The sequence below is a fragment of the Cicer arietinum genome, chromosome 2, assembly GCF_000331145.2.
Source record: "Cicer arietinum cultivar CDC Frontier isolate Library 1 chromosome 2, Cicar.CDCFrontier_v2.0, whole genome shotgun sequence".
Classification (NCBI taxonomy): Eukaryota; Viridiplantae; Streptophyta; class Magnoliopsida; order Fabales; family Fabaceae; genus Cicer; species Cicer arietinum.
This window is the reverse complement of record NC_021161.2, coordinates 2,308,924-2,323,779: the sequence shown is the minus strand read 5'-3', so window position 1 is coordinate 2,323,779 and position 14,856 is coordinate 2,308,924. Positions and strand designations below refer to the sequence as shown.

General features: G+C 26.4%; 2 protein-coding genes across 2 annotated transcripts in view; one reads left to right on the top strand and one right to left on the bottom strand.

The window, feature by feature from the left end:
• The window catches only part of LOC101501012 (probable mitochondrial saccharopine dehydrogenase-like oxidoreductase At5g39410), a 2,491-nt gene extending 1,894 nt beyond the window's left edge, over positions 1 to 597 (bottom strand). The window contains exon 1 of the mRNA XM_004489379.4: positions 1 to 597. This exon is cut by the window's left edge and continues 206 nt beyond it. Within this exon, the coding sequence (XP_004489436.1) occupies positions 1 to 466 (466 nt within the window). The 5' untranslated portion in view covers positions 467 to 597.
• A 7,998-nt stretch (positions 598 to 8,595) lies between these two features.
• LOC101500698 (chorismate mutase 1, chloroplastic) lies at positions 8,596 to 13,683 on the top strand. The gene is made up of 6 exons (XM_004489378.4): positions 8,596 to 8,904; positions 10,293 to 10,518; positions 10,610 to 10,696; positions 11,299 to 11,442; positions 12,034 to 12,126; positions 13,252 to 13,683. The coding sequence occupies exons 1-6, from the start codon at positions 8,741 to 8,743 to the stop codon at positions 13,486 to 13,488; spliced, it is 951 nt and encodes a 316-aa protein (XP_004489435.1). The 5' UTR covers positions 8,596 to 8,740; the 3' UTR covers positions 13,489 to 13,683.
• Positions 13,684 to 14,856: the final 1,173 nt, after the last annotated feature.

The following is a 14,856-nucleotide window of genomic DNA, read 5'->3' as shown; positions in this document are numbered from 1 at the left end:
CAGGAACAGAATCAAACCCACAAGCCGAAACAACCAAAGACCCATTCTTTACACTCTTCTCATGGTACCCAATTTCAACCCGGTCCATAAATTCGGACTCTCCCGTTATATCCAAGTAATCGGTGCCCGTTTCGACGCACGCGGCGACGACGGGTTCGCCGTGGCGTCGAAAGGGACCGACGCAGTTGAGGATGAGGCGGGTTTGAAGGCAGAGTGAACGGAGGGAAATAGGGTCGGCGGTGTTTGCGGTTAGGATGGGGATTGAAGGTGGTGGGTCGGGTCGGGTCGCCCAAATTAGGGTTTGGGTTAATTTTGATTGATTTCTACCAGCTATTGCTATAGAGTTGAAATTGAGAGTGTTGTTTTTGTTTTTGAGGAATTTGAGAGCTTCTTTGAGAACATATTTTCCTGTGAAACCTGATGCTCCTAAGATTATTATGTCGAATGTTTTTACTGATGATGCCATTGTTACTGTTCTTCAGATTTCTTGCTTCAAAGATACTTCTGAGTTCACTGTGTAAATGTCTCAACTTTCGTTGATTTTGATGAATGTAAAAGCTTTTTTTTTCTTTCTAAACTAGTCTCAAAGTATAAACATAACTATAAAATTTAAATTAATTTTTGAGTCGTCACAGAGTTTATCTAGCTTCTAAAGTTATAATTGTTATGGACTACTTTCAGGTTAAATTATATTTTTCAATTATTTTATAATAACAAGTTTTATTTTTTAAGTATTATTTTGATAATTTGATGATTAAATTATATTTTTTGTTGAATTTGTTATCAAAATAATTTTTTATATTTTTAATTACTAAAATACTAAAAAATTATATAATAGAATATTTTGGAAATTACATAACTGGAAAATCATGGTTTAAAATAATAATGACAATAGAATAGACTATAATGTTTAGAAATATAAATTAACACATTTATGTGTATCTTATCTTTTAAGTTTAAGATAAATAATTGATTATTTTTATTTTATCGACTTTGATCAAATTATTATTAATAATTAAAAGAATATTTTTAATTGACTTTTAAATGTAGATTTATAATATAAACATACATTTTACATATATTTTAGTTATGAAAAATGAAAGAATGTTTATTTTATACTTTGATGTTAGTTAATGGTCAATATTGTTTTAGTGCATGTGAAATCTTAACCATTTGATTGAAAATCAACTATTCAAAAGGATAATTGTGTGTAATCACTTTATATTATTAGTATAGGTATTCAAGTCCATAAAGTTTAACAATTTTGATTTTAATAGTTTACAAAATTATAAATTAATAGTAGAAATAGGTCTAGGTTTTGACTCATTTTCTATATTGATTTTCGAAGTATTTTTTCATTTAAGTTGATACTTTATGCTAACATTACAAACAAAATATATAACATTGATAAAGATAATATACAAATTTGGTGTAACCCACTTTTTTTTTATTATAAATGTGTGTGTGTTTTTTTTTTTTTTTTTTTTTTTTTCAGTTTTTGCTTAAAAAAGTTATAACTTCTAAAATTTACTTCTTTTCAATTTTTCTTCTATTGTTTATCACCTTCTACCATTTTTTTTCTTTCTTTCCATTATTATCACCTTTTATAATTATATATTTAGCCAACATCCCTCGTTTTATTTAAAATAAAAATAATACAGAAAATTTCATTCAAGATTAATATACATTCATATAATAAAAAATGGAAATACAAACACTGAAACACACCCGCACCCATACTAACATAACATAAAGAATAAATTACGAAAAAAATTTAAATAATCAATCTAAAAGATAAATAAAATTGTTTTCCTTTTTGCAAAGGTAAAAGAAACTTATATTAAAACCGTAAATACATTTTTAGTTTTTATTATTATTATTTTAGTTTTCATATATCTTTTGTTTCAGAATTTTAGTTGGTTTGAAAAATTAGACAATTTAAGTATAGATATTTCACTTTTATATCTTTTTTTATTTAAAATTTTAAATTATACTATAAATTGAAATTTGAATACTAAAATGTTCTATTTAATATTCAAGAGATCGCATTTCCAACTATAATCATATGAAGTTTGTCTACAATAAATTATTTTTATTTTTTTAATAATAAATAAATAATTGTTAATTTAATAAATACAAAAATTAAAAAAATAAAATTATATTAATAAAATCAAATAAAATATATTTAATAAAAAAATACAAAGTTAATGTAGTTCATAAGAAGGAAAGATACATAAAATTGTTAAAATGATATAACATCATTTATTTTGCAATATTTATTGAACTACATTAATTATATCTTTTTTTTTCTATTGAATGTATTTTATTTGCTTTTATTAATATAATTTATTTTTTTAATTATTTTAATTATTTTTTTATTTATTAAATTAACAATTACTTATTTATTATAATATTATGTACTGGAAATGAAATAATGAGGTGTCAATCGCACTTGGAGTTGATGTGTAATTGATGATGACATACAAGTTGAGATGTAATAGAAAACAAACTTTACATAACACATGTTTCAACTGAATGAAAAATTTAATAGACATAACTAAGTTGATTTCGACACCATCAAATACAATTTTATTATTTTGATAAAGATGAGATAATATTTTATGGATACATAGAAAAAATAGAAGATAAACAGATTATTTTTATTTTTATTTTTTTTATAGTAACGACTTGTATATGTATTAGTTGAATTTGAAAACTAAAATTAATGTTTTTTTTTTGCCTTTTCATTTATAGTTTTTACTTTTACTTTTGGTCTTTATAATTATTATTTTTTTATAATTATATTTAGTTTTATTTTTTGTCTGTATTACAACCACCTATTGAATTGTTAACGTGACATTACCAACTTATACAACATGTATGTTGGATGAAAAATGCTAACACAATAATGAAAATTTTAAATTATGAAGATAAATGTATTTATTTTTGGAAAGAAATCATATTTCAAGGGCTTTCTCTAGATCATAGAGCTCCCATGGCACCCCAAATTTTGTTATCTTAACAACCACTCTAACCAACTATCAAAGGCCTTAGAAAAGGGAAACAAACTAAGAAATACAATAAAGAAAGACCATATAACCAAAGACACAACATAATACAAATATCTATAATAATTAGTTACATATAATTCATTCAATAGAGTCAGAAATTAAATCATAACTGAAATAATTCTTGATTATATTTTATTTATTTTTGAGTCGAACCATTAATTACTAGTGTCTCATGTTTTTAAGAACTAAATGGTTGAAAAATAATTCACACAGTATTTTGAACAATGTATGTGCCAGTTAAATAAAACCATCATTCATCATACCAACTAATCAATCATAATTTAGCCAGACAATTGTGTGGTATTGAGTTCAACCTAAAAACTAAACGTCCTATTTAATAATATGACATTTGTCAATTAAAATAGGTTTTAAGAATACTAATTTGTTGTTTTTAAAATATAGTTTAATTGACAAATGCTAATATTATTAAATTAAATATTTTATTTCAAATTCAAAATCTCACAGTTATGTAAATTAATTGTGAAAGAATTTATGATTTATTATAAGATTAAAAAAACCATTCCTATTTGTATTTCATGAAAGAAAGTTATTATTTATATTAAATGTCAATATATTATAGATTACGTTATACAAACCCTCAAGGAGAATGAAAAGTTATTATAGTGTAGCTAGCTTATTTGGTTACGTTGATTTTTCAATAAAAAAAATTATTTGGAATTTGACGTTAATATATTAAAATAAAGAATATTTGACTTTGAATTAAAAAAATAGTGCTCCATATAAGATTCATAGATAGAGTTTTCAATTTTACAATGCCACTAATTATTGAATTTAGTCCAAATGTTGGAGAGATAAAAAATTTCATACTTTAAAAGATCCTCAAAACTAAAAAGTCTCTAAAATTTTGCGGGTTTAGTGTAGTACCCAATTTTGTCCGACCATTTAAAAAATATTTCAAAAAATAATACGTCATAATAATGTCCTTAATTTTATATATTTACGATCACATTTTATTGTACCAAAAAATTTCAAAAAAAATCAAAATTAAACTCTTAATCTACTCCAATAATTGAGCCTACATACTCATTGATGTTTTAACAAAGTGTCCAATTTAAATCATAAAAATATAAAAAGACAAATAAAAAGTAACAATAACTAACAAAACAAATAAAAATATTGTTTTTGGTAGAAATAGTACAAATTTTCGTTCTCCACATTTTAAGCTTCCATGTTTATCTCCTTTTGAATATTCACCAACTTTGCACTCAATCAAACTTTGCATTCCATCAAAAAATAGAAGTCTCATCTTCATCAAACTTTACACTCCATCAAACTTTGCACTCAATCAAACTTTGCATTCCATCAAAAAATAGAAGTTTCATCTTCACCAACTTTGCACTCCATCAAAAAGTAGAAGTCTCATATTCAATTGTCACTCTATAATTTATGTAAAACAATAGAAAAATCAGAACTCAATGTATCTACTAGACGCAACGATTCATCGATGTAGCCTATAAATTGAGAAACAAAATTTAGTTTGGGGGGGGGGGGCGGAGGGATTTTCCTAAAAAATGAGAATAGAGAAAATAGAGTTCTTCTTTGCTTCTAAGATCAACAAAGAAAAACACAATCTTCTTAAAATATAGAAAGTTAGAGAGAGCATGAACCACACATCACCATCTTCATCATTATTTGCAATCCCTTGGGAAACCATCATCCAATCGACCTTCGCATATCACCACCACGAGCACTACCGTCAGAGAGTCCACACAGCCACCACCGTAAACTTCGACCATAGACGAACCACCACCGCAAGCAACTCCCGTTTCGTGGCATTTTTTTGTGAGTTTGTTCTCTCTCACTCTCTCTTAATAATGAAGTTTATTTCTCTCTATGTGTATTTGTTTATTTAAAAAAAACATTTACAATAAATAAATATTAGATTAATTAGATGTTACATCTTTTTAATCTTTGAGTTGTTAAAACATAAGTTGTACCACTTGGTGGCTTTAAAACTCAATTAAAAAATCGAAAATAATAAAAGATATTTTTAAACGGAATAAGTAGATGATACATCTCTTTACTCCTTGAGTTTTTGATACACAAGTTGTATAATTTGATAGTCTTAAAACTCATTTTTTTTTTCAAAATAATTATTCAAATCAAATAAACTATTTCTTTTTTTTTTCTTCCAGTCAAAACAACTTTTTTTTTTTTGTTTTTATCAACAACAAAACACAATTTCTGTAAAAGCAATCAACACATCCGCATTTTCTACCCAAGAACTACGTAGCTTTGATTTCTCCATCGCACCGGGAGATACGTAGGAGCAAGATCATGCTCTTGTCAAGCACACTAATAAAAACTTTCTTTTTTCTACTCTTTTTAACACATTTTTATCTCAAAAATCACATTTATAAAAAAATAATTTATATTCATATTTAATAATAAAGAAAAATAAATATATTTAAGTTGATATAATTTTGCACAATTAATTATAGGTAACCGTATGTTAACGGATGTCGTAGGGTGCTAATATCTTCCCAACACATAATCGACTCCCGAACTTAAAATCTGGTTTCAAAGACCATTTTTACATTTTTTTCTTTCTATTTTTAAGGATTTTCCAATATTTTCCCTATTTTAAAAATAAATTTTGGTGGCGACTCCATTGAATTCGAGGAAAACTCGAAATTTTAGGCCGCGACACTTAGATGATAAAAAAAAAGATTTACAATTTTTTTCTCAAATTTTTTTTTATTCGAGAAAAAAAATCAATTTTTTCAAAAAAAATAATATTTTGATTTTGCTCACAAAATTTTTTGAGAAAAAAATAATTTAGATTTTATTGAGAAATTTTTTCGATATTTTTTTGAAAAAAATAAATATCAAAATTTTTTATAAAAAGTATCTCAATTAATAAAACATTGCACATATGAATCCTTTAGCCCCTCACTTAAGCCCGTAAAAAATAGAGTATTCTACCACACACCCCTTACACCTAAACATGTCACTCCCTAAATCAACGTGAAAATACAATTTTGTCATTTTATAAAACCTTTAATTTTTTTTACCACTCATTTTTTCACCTCCTCTTTCGAAACTTTAAAGAATTCATCGTAACTTTTGAATATTTTCAAATTTTTAAAACAAAAAAAGTAAATGCACTCGAATTTTTCATACCTTTGAAATAAATTTTTTCAAAAGTTTTGAAATTGAAATTTTTCAGAATTTCGAAAGTTTCGAGCTCTAAAACTTTCGAAATAGAGAAAATTTCGAAACCTTCTATATTTTCAAAGTTTCTAAATCTTGAATGTTTCAAAAGTTTTTAAATTTGGAAACTTTCAAAAGTTTCTAAATCTATAAAGTTTCGTAAGTTTCTAAATTTGGAAAAAGTTTTGAAAGTTTCTAAATATAGAAAGTTTTGAAATTTTCTCAATTTCAAAAATTTCAGATTATTCAAAAATTTGAAAAAAAATTATTTCGAAGGTATGAAAAATTCGAAGGCACTTACTTTTTTTTATTTCAAAAATTTAGAAATATTCAAAAGTTACGATGATTTCTTTAAAGTTTCGGAAGATGAGGTGAAAAAATGAGTGTTAAAAAAAATTGAAAATTTTATAGAACGACAAAATTATATTTTTACGTTGATTGAGGAGTGACAGATTCAAATGTGGAGTACGTAATATAATTTTCGGAAAAATAATGAAATTATGTGTCGAAGTCTTAAAAAATTTATTTTAATAGAGACTTAATTTTGAAGAAGGGATTTGAGACTTTGGGATTGTATTGCCAGCTATATATTCGTGGATACATAAAAGAAAATTGAATAGTGGACTTTTAGTTTTTAGACAATTAGGTAACAAACTTCTCTCATTATAATAAAAGTCGTTTGTTCTTAATTTATCAAAAACTTTTCTTGACAAATTAATTTCATACCAATTTCTATACACTCAATACTCATTAACATTTGCATAAAGTTATGACATAATCTAAAAAATTATTTCGTTTAAAATCATAAACTTCCATCTATAATTTACTAAAAGTTAACTAATTAATTACTTTTTTAGTAAAAAAACAAGTTAATTATTTTGACCAATAAAATGTAATATTTAAGATAAATTTGTTAATTTACAAAATCTGGCAGCTATCTTGTGCTACTTTCCCAATATGTTCATTCAATTTATAAAACTCATAATAAATAAAAAAATATATAAAAACAACATGTTTCCACTTTCCATCATTGATGAAAGCAGACCAGTTATAAGATAAGTGTGGGACGAATTTGGATAGTTTGGTAACAGATAGCAACCTCCACCTAAAAGTTAATGATTTAGAAAAAAGTAAAGTACTAGTATTTAATTATACTAAATATGGGATTTGAAATAAAAAATATTATTATTAATTTTTTATACTAATTACTACCCTCATTAACATTTGCATAAAGTTATTATAACCTAGTCTAAGAAACATTTTTTATTTATAGTCTCTAAAAATACAAATTAACGGATATATTATTTTGACTATTCATTACTATTTTAAAGATATATATATATATATATATATATATAAATTTATAAGATTTATAAATATTTTGATCGAGACTCATAATTTTAAAAATTTATTTACTAGCTCACTTAGTTTTTCTAAAATATAACTAAAAGTTCCAATTTTTTATAACGAAATTCCTTTTTTTTGGGTGATCAATAAAAATCACATCTAATTAAATAAATTAATTAAAAGGAATATGTTGCTTTTAGTTTGGTTGACCAATTCCTAATTATAAGACTTCTTTTAATTTTTTTATTTTTTTATTTTTAAAGATAAGATTATGTAAATTTTATATATATATTTTATTATTCTTTTTTCAAATATATTTTTTATTAATACCACCAACTTGTTTTGTAATGTAAAAAGTTAATATGAAATCATCTCTATACAAATAGTGATTTAATAGTTGTCATACACAATATATTAATTGCACTATTAATTTTATTTTAATAAGCATACAAAATATAATAGAATCTTATAAATAAATAATAAAAGCGAGAGAATAGTATTATAAATTTTAAATTAAATATATTAATTTGTATTTTATTACAGAGAAATTACTCTTTATAAAATTGATGAAATTAGACAAGTTTTAAGGTGAGTGTGAAAAATGTTTGAATGGTTTGGTAAGTGATACTCTGATAGACCCTCCCACCTACTACAATTACAACCACTTATAATAACAACACCATTTATATTTTACTAAAAATAAACACACCTTTTTTACTTGTATATAATAAAATTTTAATTGCATGCACATCTAAAAAATATGACACTTTTTTTTTTATATTTTTTTGAGATACAAACTTAATAATATATTATTATAAAAATCAAACACTTTTATCTATTACATTCTATATAAATTAAATCTTAATTTTATAAATAAATAATTTTTTTAATCAATTAATATTATTGAATCATTAAAAATATAAACTTTTATGAAAACTATATAAATCCAAACACCTAATTTGCATCCCAATAAAAAAATGAACACCTTTTTGAGTTTTGAGTTTTGAGTTGAATTTTTCAGTCACCAACAACAACCGTTAACCACACAACACAACAAACCAAACATAACCCTCTTACGTTTCACTTTTTGTTCATTCTTATTTGTTTCAATTCTTTTTCTTGTTACTTTCCCAATTTTGGTTTCTCTAATGGAGTCTAAGGTTCTTAGAGCTACCATTACCTACAAACCTTCAACACCCTTTTCTTCTTTTCATCTAACAACTCGACCCTCTTTTTTTTCTTTCCAACCCATTGCATTTTTCCCCCAAAAATTCAATCTTTCTGTTAAGGCACATGCTGCTTCTTCTATTGGGTCAGTACTCCACACTTTCAATTTTTCTATTTTTGGTGTTATTGTTACTATTTCAATTCTTCATTTATCAAGTTTTTAATATGTAATTGCAATATTAGCATTTTAGTTATCAGGGTTAGTTCCATTTGTTCTTAGTTCTATTGCATTTTATTTTAAACAGTGATTATAATCATGGTTTTAAATAGCATTTGACCGCGATTCTCAATCACGGTTGTGTTTATAATCATGGTTTCAAATAACAGCTGATTTTTGATATTGTGGAGAATCACAGTCAAATGAGGCCGATGCCATTCTTGATCACAGTCTGTTTATAACCGTGGTTTAAATTTATAATCATGGTTTTGGATAATAGGAACAGTTGAGGTCACGTCGCGATCGTTGATATTGCAGAGAATTGAAGTAATAACTAATAAGCAGCCTCAATTGTGACCGGTTTTGGCAATATAAAAAGTGTTATGTCATGGCCCAGATTGACATTTATTTTTAAAACTCAGATTATAATCACTATCACTGTTTAAAATTGGGATCCTGATTCTTGATATTAACGAGAATCACAGTCAAATGGTGTGGTTGATTAGCCTCAATCATGGTATGTGGTGTCATCACGGTTGGGTTTCAATCATCGAGAATTGTGGTCAAATGTTGCGATGGCAGAGACATAAAAACCTTGATATTGTCGATCAATCTTCCTTTAATTTTCACCTTTTTTTTAGTTCTTTCCCAATTTAGTTAGATTATGTTCTGCCTTCAAATTTTGCCTATTTTTCTGATAGATTTATACTCCTTCAGTTCCTTTTTAATTGTCACATTTGCAGGAAAATTTTGTTCTTATTTAACTGTCGTTTTCAAAGTTCAATGCAACATTAATTATTGATTTGTTGATAATAGCCTTAGTTATTTATTGTAAAGAGAGAAATATATGAGATAAGATAATAAATGATTAAGGATATTATATGAAAAAGATAAAAATAACATCAAAAGTAGTTAACTTTATTGATTATCTTGGTATGTGTAAAAAGTTAGAAAATGACAATTAAAATGGAATGGAGGGAGTAACATATTCATATATATAGATTTCTTTCTTTAATTGTTTATTCTATTTCAGCTATACTTACCTAATGTTTTGTTCATACTTTAGTACCTGGACTCTACTTTGGTAGTACTTGATATATTTAAACTAAATGTGACAATTCTTAACAGATTAAGACAAGCTATTCGCAGTTAATGATTCAATCAGTTTTCACTCTCATGCCTTATGTTTTCGCATTCGCAGTTTTCTGTACTTGCGTGTTTCATCCTCTTAAATTTACAATTGCAAAATTTGTGTGTATTGTATGTTGGTCTATTCAAATTTTCTAATTACCTTTTTTTCTTTCTCTTTTGTGTAGATCAGTGTCAACAAAGAAAAGGATTGATGGAAGTGATAACTTGACACTTGATCATATAAGACATTCATTGATTCGTCAAGAGGATAGCATAATATTTTCCCTTTTGGAGCGAGCGCAATATTGTTACAATGAAGATACTTATGACCCTGACGCCTTCTCCATGGATGGATTTCATGGCTCTTTGGTTGAATACATGGTTAGGGAAACTGAGAAGCTTCATGCTAAGGTATGTACTTAAACCTGAAAATCAATTATCAAAATGAAATTTTTCTAATGCTAAGTTTTAATTTCCTTGATTGGTTTTCATTACATTGAAGGTTGGTAGATACAAGAGCCCCGATGAACATCCATTCTTTCCTGCCGGTCTACCCGAACCGTTGTTACCGCCATTGCAATACCCTCAGGTAAATTATATATCTTTTTTATGAGTAGGAATCGACTCGATATTTTGGTGTTTACAACACTCACAAATGATATTTCTCAACAATAATCAAAGTTGTTCCTTGAGGATGTTGTTTCGCTGCAAAAATATTAGTCACATGTGCAGAACTATGCTTTCTGATTCAACTGAAATGATTGCTTCATCTTTTCAATTATTTCTACGACAGTATAGTTTTATTAAACTATTTCAACTCATTTCATAGAGTAAAAATAACAGTAAGAGACAATTTAGAAGAGCTTATAGAAACAACTTATGATACATTGACATGTCTATAAGCTATTTTCAGCTTATTTCACTAGTTCTCAAGGATAGCTTATGAAAACAATTTGTACATAAGCACTTATATGATAAGTGTTTATGCTGTAAGCGGTTAATTCAGTTGTTTATTCAAATAGAGCCTAAAACAAAGTGTAAAGAAAAACAGTCTCGAAAACAACGCATAATTTGGGAATAACTTAGTCCTATCATATGATTTTTTAATTCTCTGCTGGTAGCTTCTTCGCCCAGTGAATTGGTGTTGTACTAATTGATTCTTCATTGAATTTGTATGTAATGTGTGAATAGGTGTTGCACCCTGTTGCTGAATCAATAAATATAAATGATAAAGTATGGAGTGTATACTTCAGAGTTCTTATTCCACAATTAGTCAAAGAAGGAGATGATGGTAACTTGGGATCCTCTTCTGTTTGTGATGTAATGTGTTTGCAGGTACATATTATTAGTTTCCTTTAATTAAATTCATGTCGAAGAGTCTATTTGAATTGACTTATTTCATTTGAGCCTATATGATACAAGTGTTTGTGAGATTGTATGGGAGAGCTTACGGAAAAAACCTATGACATATCCATAAGTTATTTTCATCTTAGTTCCATAAGCACTTGAGAATAGCTTATGAAAATAGCTTGTAGCTTGTATGAAAAGAGTTTGATTTTATTTTATCTTTTGTTATAGAAATAGTTTATATATAAGCACTTAATTAAGCTGTTTATCCAAACAAAGTCTAAATTGAAATGATAATTGGGGGACTTACTTAATATTAAGGTATCTCAAAACATAAAATGTCATTAGTATTTTCTCTTTTGCTAGAGTTTGAACCTTGGTCACATCCTTTAAGTCCTCCAACCCTTAGCTCAAACCAGCTGAGCTATAACAGGATATATCATGTTAAGGGGACGTTTCTTAAAAGAAATGAAAATATGTGCCATGTGGTGATTTTGTCTTTCATTGCTGAATATTGTAATAATTGCAAATTTTGGTTCTTATATTGATGAAAACTTGTGATTTTTTTTGTGACTGCAGGCTCTCTCAAAGAGAATCCATTATGGAAAATTTGTAGCTGAGGCAAAATTTCAAGCTGCTCCAGATTCATATAAAGCTGCTATTATAGCACAGGTACAAATACCTTTCAGAAGGCCACACTTCAATATAATTCTTTTTTATTTTTCCACATTCTTCAAATTTCACTATACTATTATCAAAGGGTGAATCCACATCGAACGCGATCAAAGTAGTAATCGCCTCATCATGCTATTTTTTGTGCCATAAGTTGTTTTGTACAATTTATAAATGATTTGTGTTATTTTGACACAAAATCCGACTATAATTTGGATGACTAATGCAATTCAAATACATGGTTAATTACATTTAGTAGATGGTTAATGAATATAACAAGATGTCGAAATTCATTAACTGTCCACAAAACATAATTAACCACGATTTTGAATGTTATTAACTACAATTTCAGGTGTATATTTGAGCACAAGTTGTGGTTAATTAATAGATATCATGTATATTTGAAAACCTGAAAATCATGTATGTTCTAACATAATTTGAATGGTTATAATGGATATCATGTACATTTCAAACACCTGAAAATCATGTATGCTATTATATTAATTAACCACTACTAAACATAATTAACAACATATTTAAACAGCATTAACCATTCAAATTGTTGTAGATTTTTGTTGTTAAATTTGTGTTAAAATATCATTTATGTTTGTAAATAGACAAAATATAGTATCCTAGGTGTTATTTTCCACTAAGAATGTCCATAACAGCCTTTTGCAAAAATGTCTTTAGAATCTTAACTTTCATGCTATTTTTAGTGGAAAACAACACATAAAGCACTTATGGTACTGTAGGTATGTTCTGTCCTTTATAAATCATTAAATGTATTTAGTTACTGTCATAGTTCTAAGTTGCGGTCCGAACCAGAATTGCATCTGCAATTGTGGTCAAAATATGAAGGTTTTAGAGATCGCTGCAATGGCTTTGCAACCGCAGTTGCGGCTGCATTTGCAACAATATCAAGTTTTGCAGCGTAACTGCAACGACAATTTAGAACCATGAAAATAGTACTGATTTTGATGAACATGTTTTCAACTTTGAGGAGTTTCCAACCATTGTAAATTGCAAAGTGACACATTATGGTTTCATTTTCGTTTTTGTGATATAAGATTGTAAATTGAATTTTTTACGCATTATAAATTTTCTTTTATCGCGACAAATATGCAGGACAAGGATAAGTTGATGGAATTGCTTACATATCCTGAAGTTGAAGAAGCAATTAAAAGGAGAGTAGAAATGAAAGCCAAAACTTATGGACAAGAAGTGATTATAAATATGAAGGAACAAAGAGCTGAGCCAGTGTACAAAATAAATCCAAGGTTGGTTGCTGATTTGTATAGTGATTGGATCATGCCATTGACAAAAGAAGTTCAAGTTGCATATTTGTTAAGGAAGTTAGATTAAACAGAACATACACCTGCTTTTTTTTTTCTTTCCAATTACAATGTTCATATAGTGTTTATCTTTTCCAAAGTAATGATGCTTGCAATGAATGTCTCTTAAGTATACAATGGTTGAATTTATTTGAATTATATGACTATAAATTCTAGCTTATGTCATTAACATATGAGGAAGTTGATATTGTTTTCTTATATACAATTCATGACTATATTAAGGAAGAAAAGGATTTTAGGTGTGGTTGATTTGTTTATTTATTTATTTTTTGTTTGTGTCACCATAATGGAGGAATTGATTATGATTTTAGAATGAGACCAACACTTCATAAGACTACTTGGTGACACTCATAAAACCCAATTGAGAGTTTACTTTAATAAAATCTTCACTTTATTTTTATTTATTCTCTTCTCATCAAGAATTTGTATAAAATTTGGTGAGTACAAAATTTTGTAATTCTTATTATTTTCTTTATACATTTTTGAAAATAAAATAAGTAATTTTTAAGTAATAATGACAAACATGATTATGGCCAAGCATGATCTAACATCATAATTATGGAATTCAAATTGTTCATCAATATAAAAGTAACCAATTCAACTACCCAAAGTTCAAACTATTTATAAAATTTCACTTGAATCGTTCACCAATATGACACAAGAAACTAAAAGAAATAGGTAGCTTATTAGCTTCTTTTTTTGTCAACTAGGTAGGTAGCTTATTAGCTTAATTTTGTTTAAAGGACCGTGTCCTTTTTTTGTTGGGTCATTTAAAGGACGTGTCCTTAAATTATGTTTATTGACAAAATGTCATTGAAACCCTTATACTTCCTTAGTATCACAATCAATGATGTCACGTTAAAAAAATTGTAGACCAATGTTAGTCGTAATTTTTAGTGTAACTTAAATTATTTGTTCTTATATTAATTTTTTATGATTATTATATATATATATATAATTTTTAAAATTTTATTTATAATTTATATTGATAATAGTGAAAAATTCACCATAATTAATAAGTAGTTTAGTAAAAATAATTAATTTTTTTCTTTTGATTATTGTGTTTTTCATTATGTATGCAAAAACTTTAAACATTTTTTTTTGTTAGACTTAAAGAATTACAAAATGCTATTCCGTCGAGCCTTATATACATAGAATTTTTAAATAATTTTCGGTTTTATGTATAAAAAGAATTTTACAGCTTTTAATGTCACGCTGTTTTTAATAAAAATATATATGTAAATGATCATAACAAATGTTTTAAAAACATTTATTAAGAAAAAAAATTTAACTATTGAATTGAAATTTTGATTTTTCTACAATTTCATATATAAAAATGAAAATTTTAATATTTTATTAATATATTTAATGTTTTAAT

Excerpts from the sequence above, each read along its gene's own strand:
- LOC101500698 (XM_004489378.4), top strand. The coding sequence starts at position 8,741 with ATGGAGTCTAAGGTTCTTAGAGCTACCATTACCTACAAACCTTCAACA. Across the intron at positions 10,519-10,609 it reads CTGAGAAGCTTCATGCTAAG|GTTGGTAGATACAAGAGCCC; the intron begins GTATGTACTTAA and ends ATTACATTGAAG. Across the intron at positions 12,127-13,251 it reads AAGCTGCTATTATAGCACAG|GACAAGGATAAGTTGATGGA; the intron begins GTACAAATACCT and ends ACAAATATGCAG.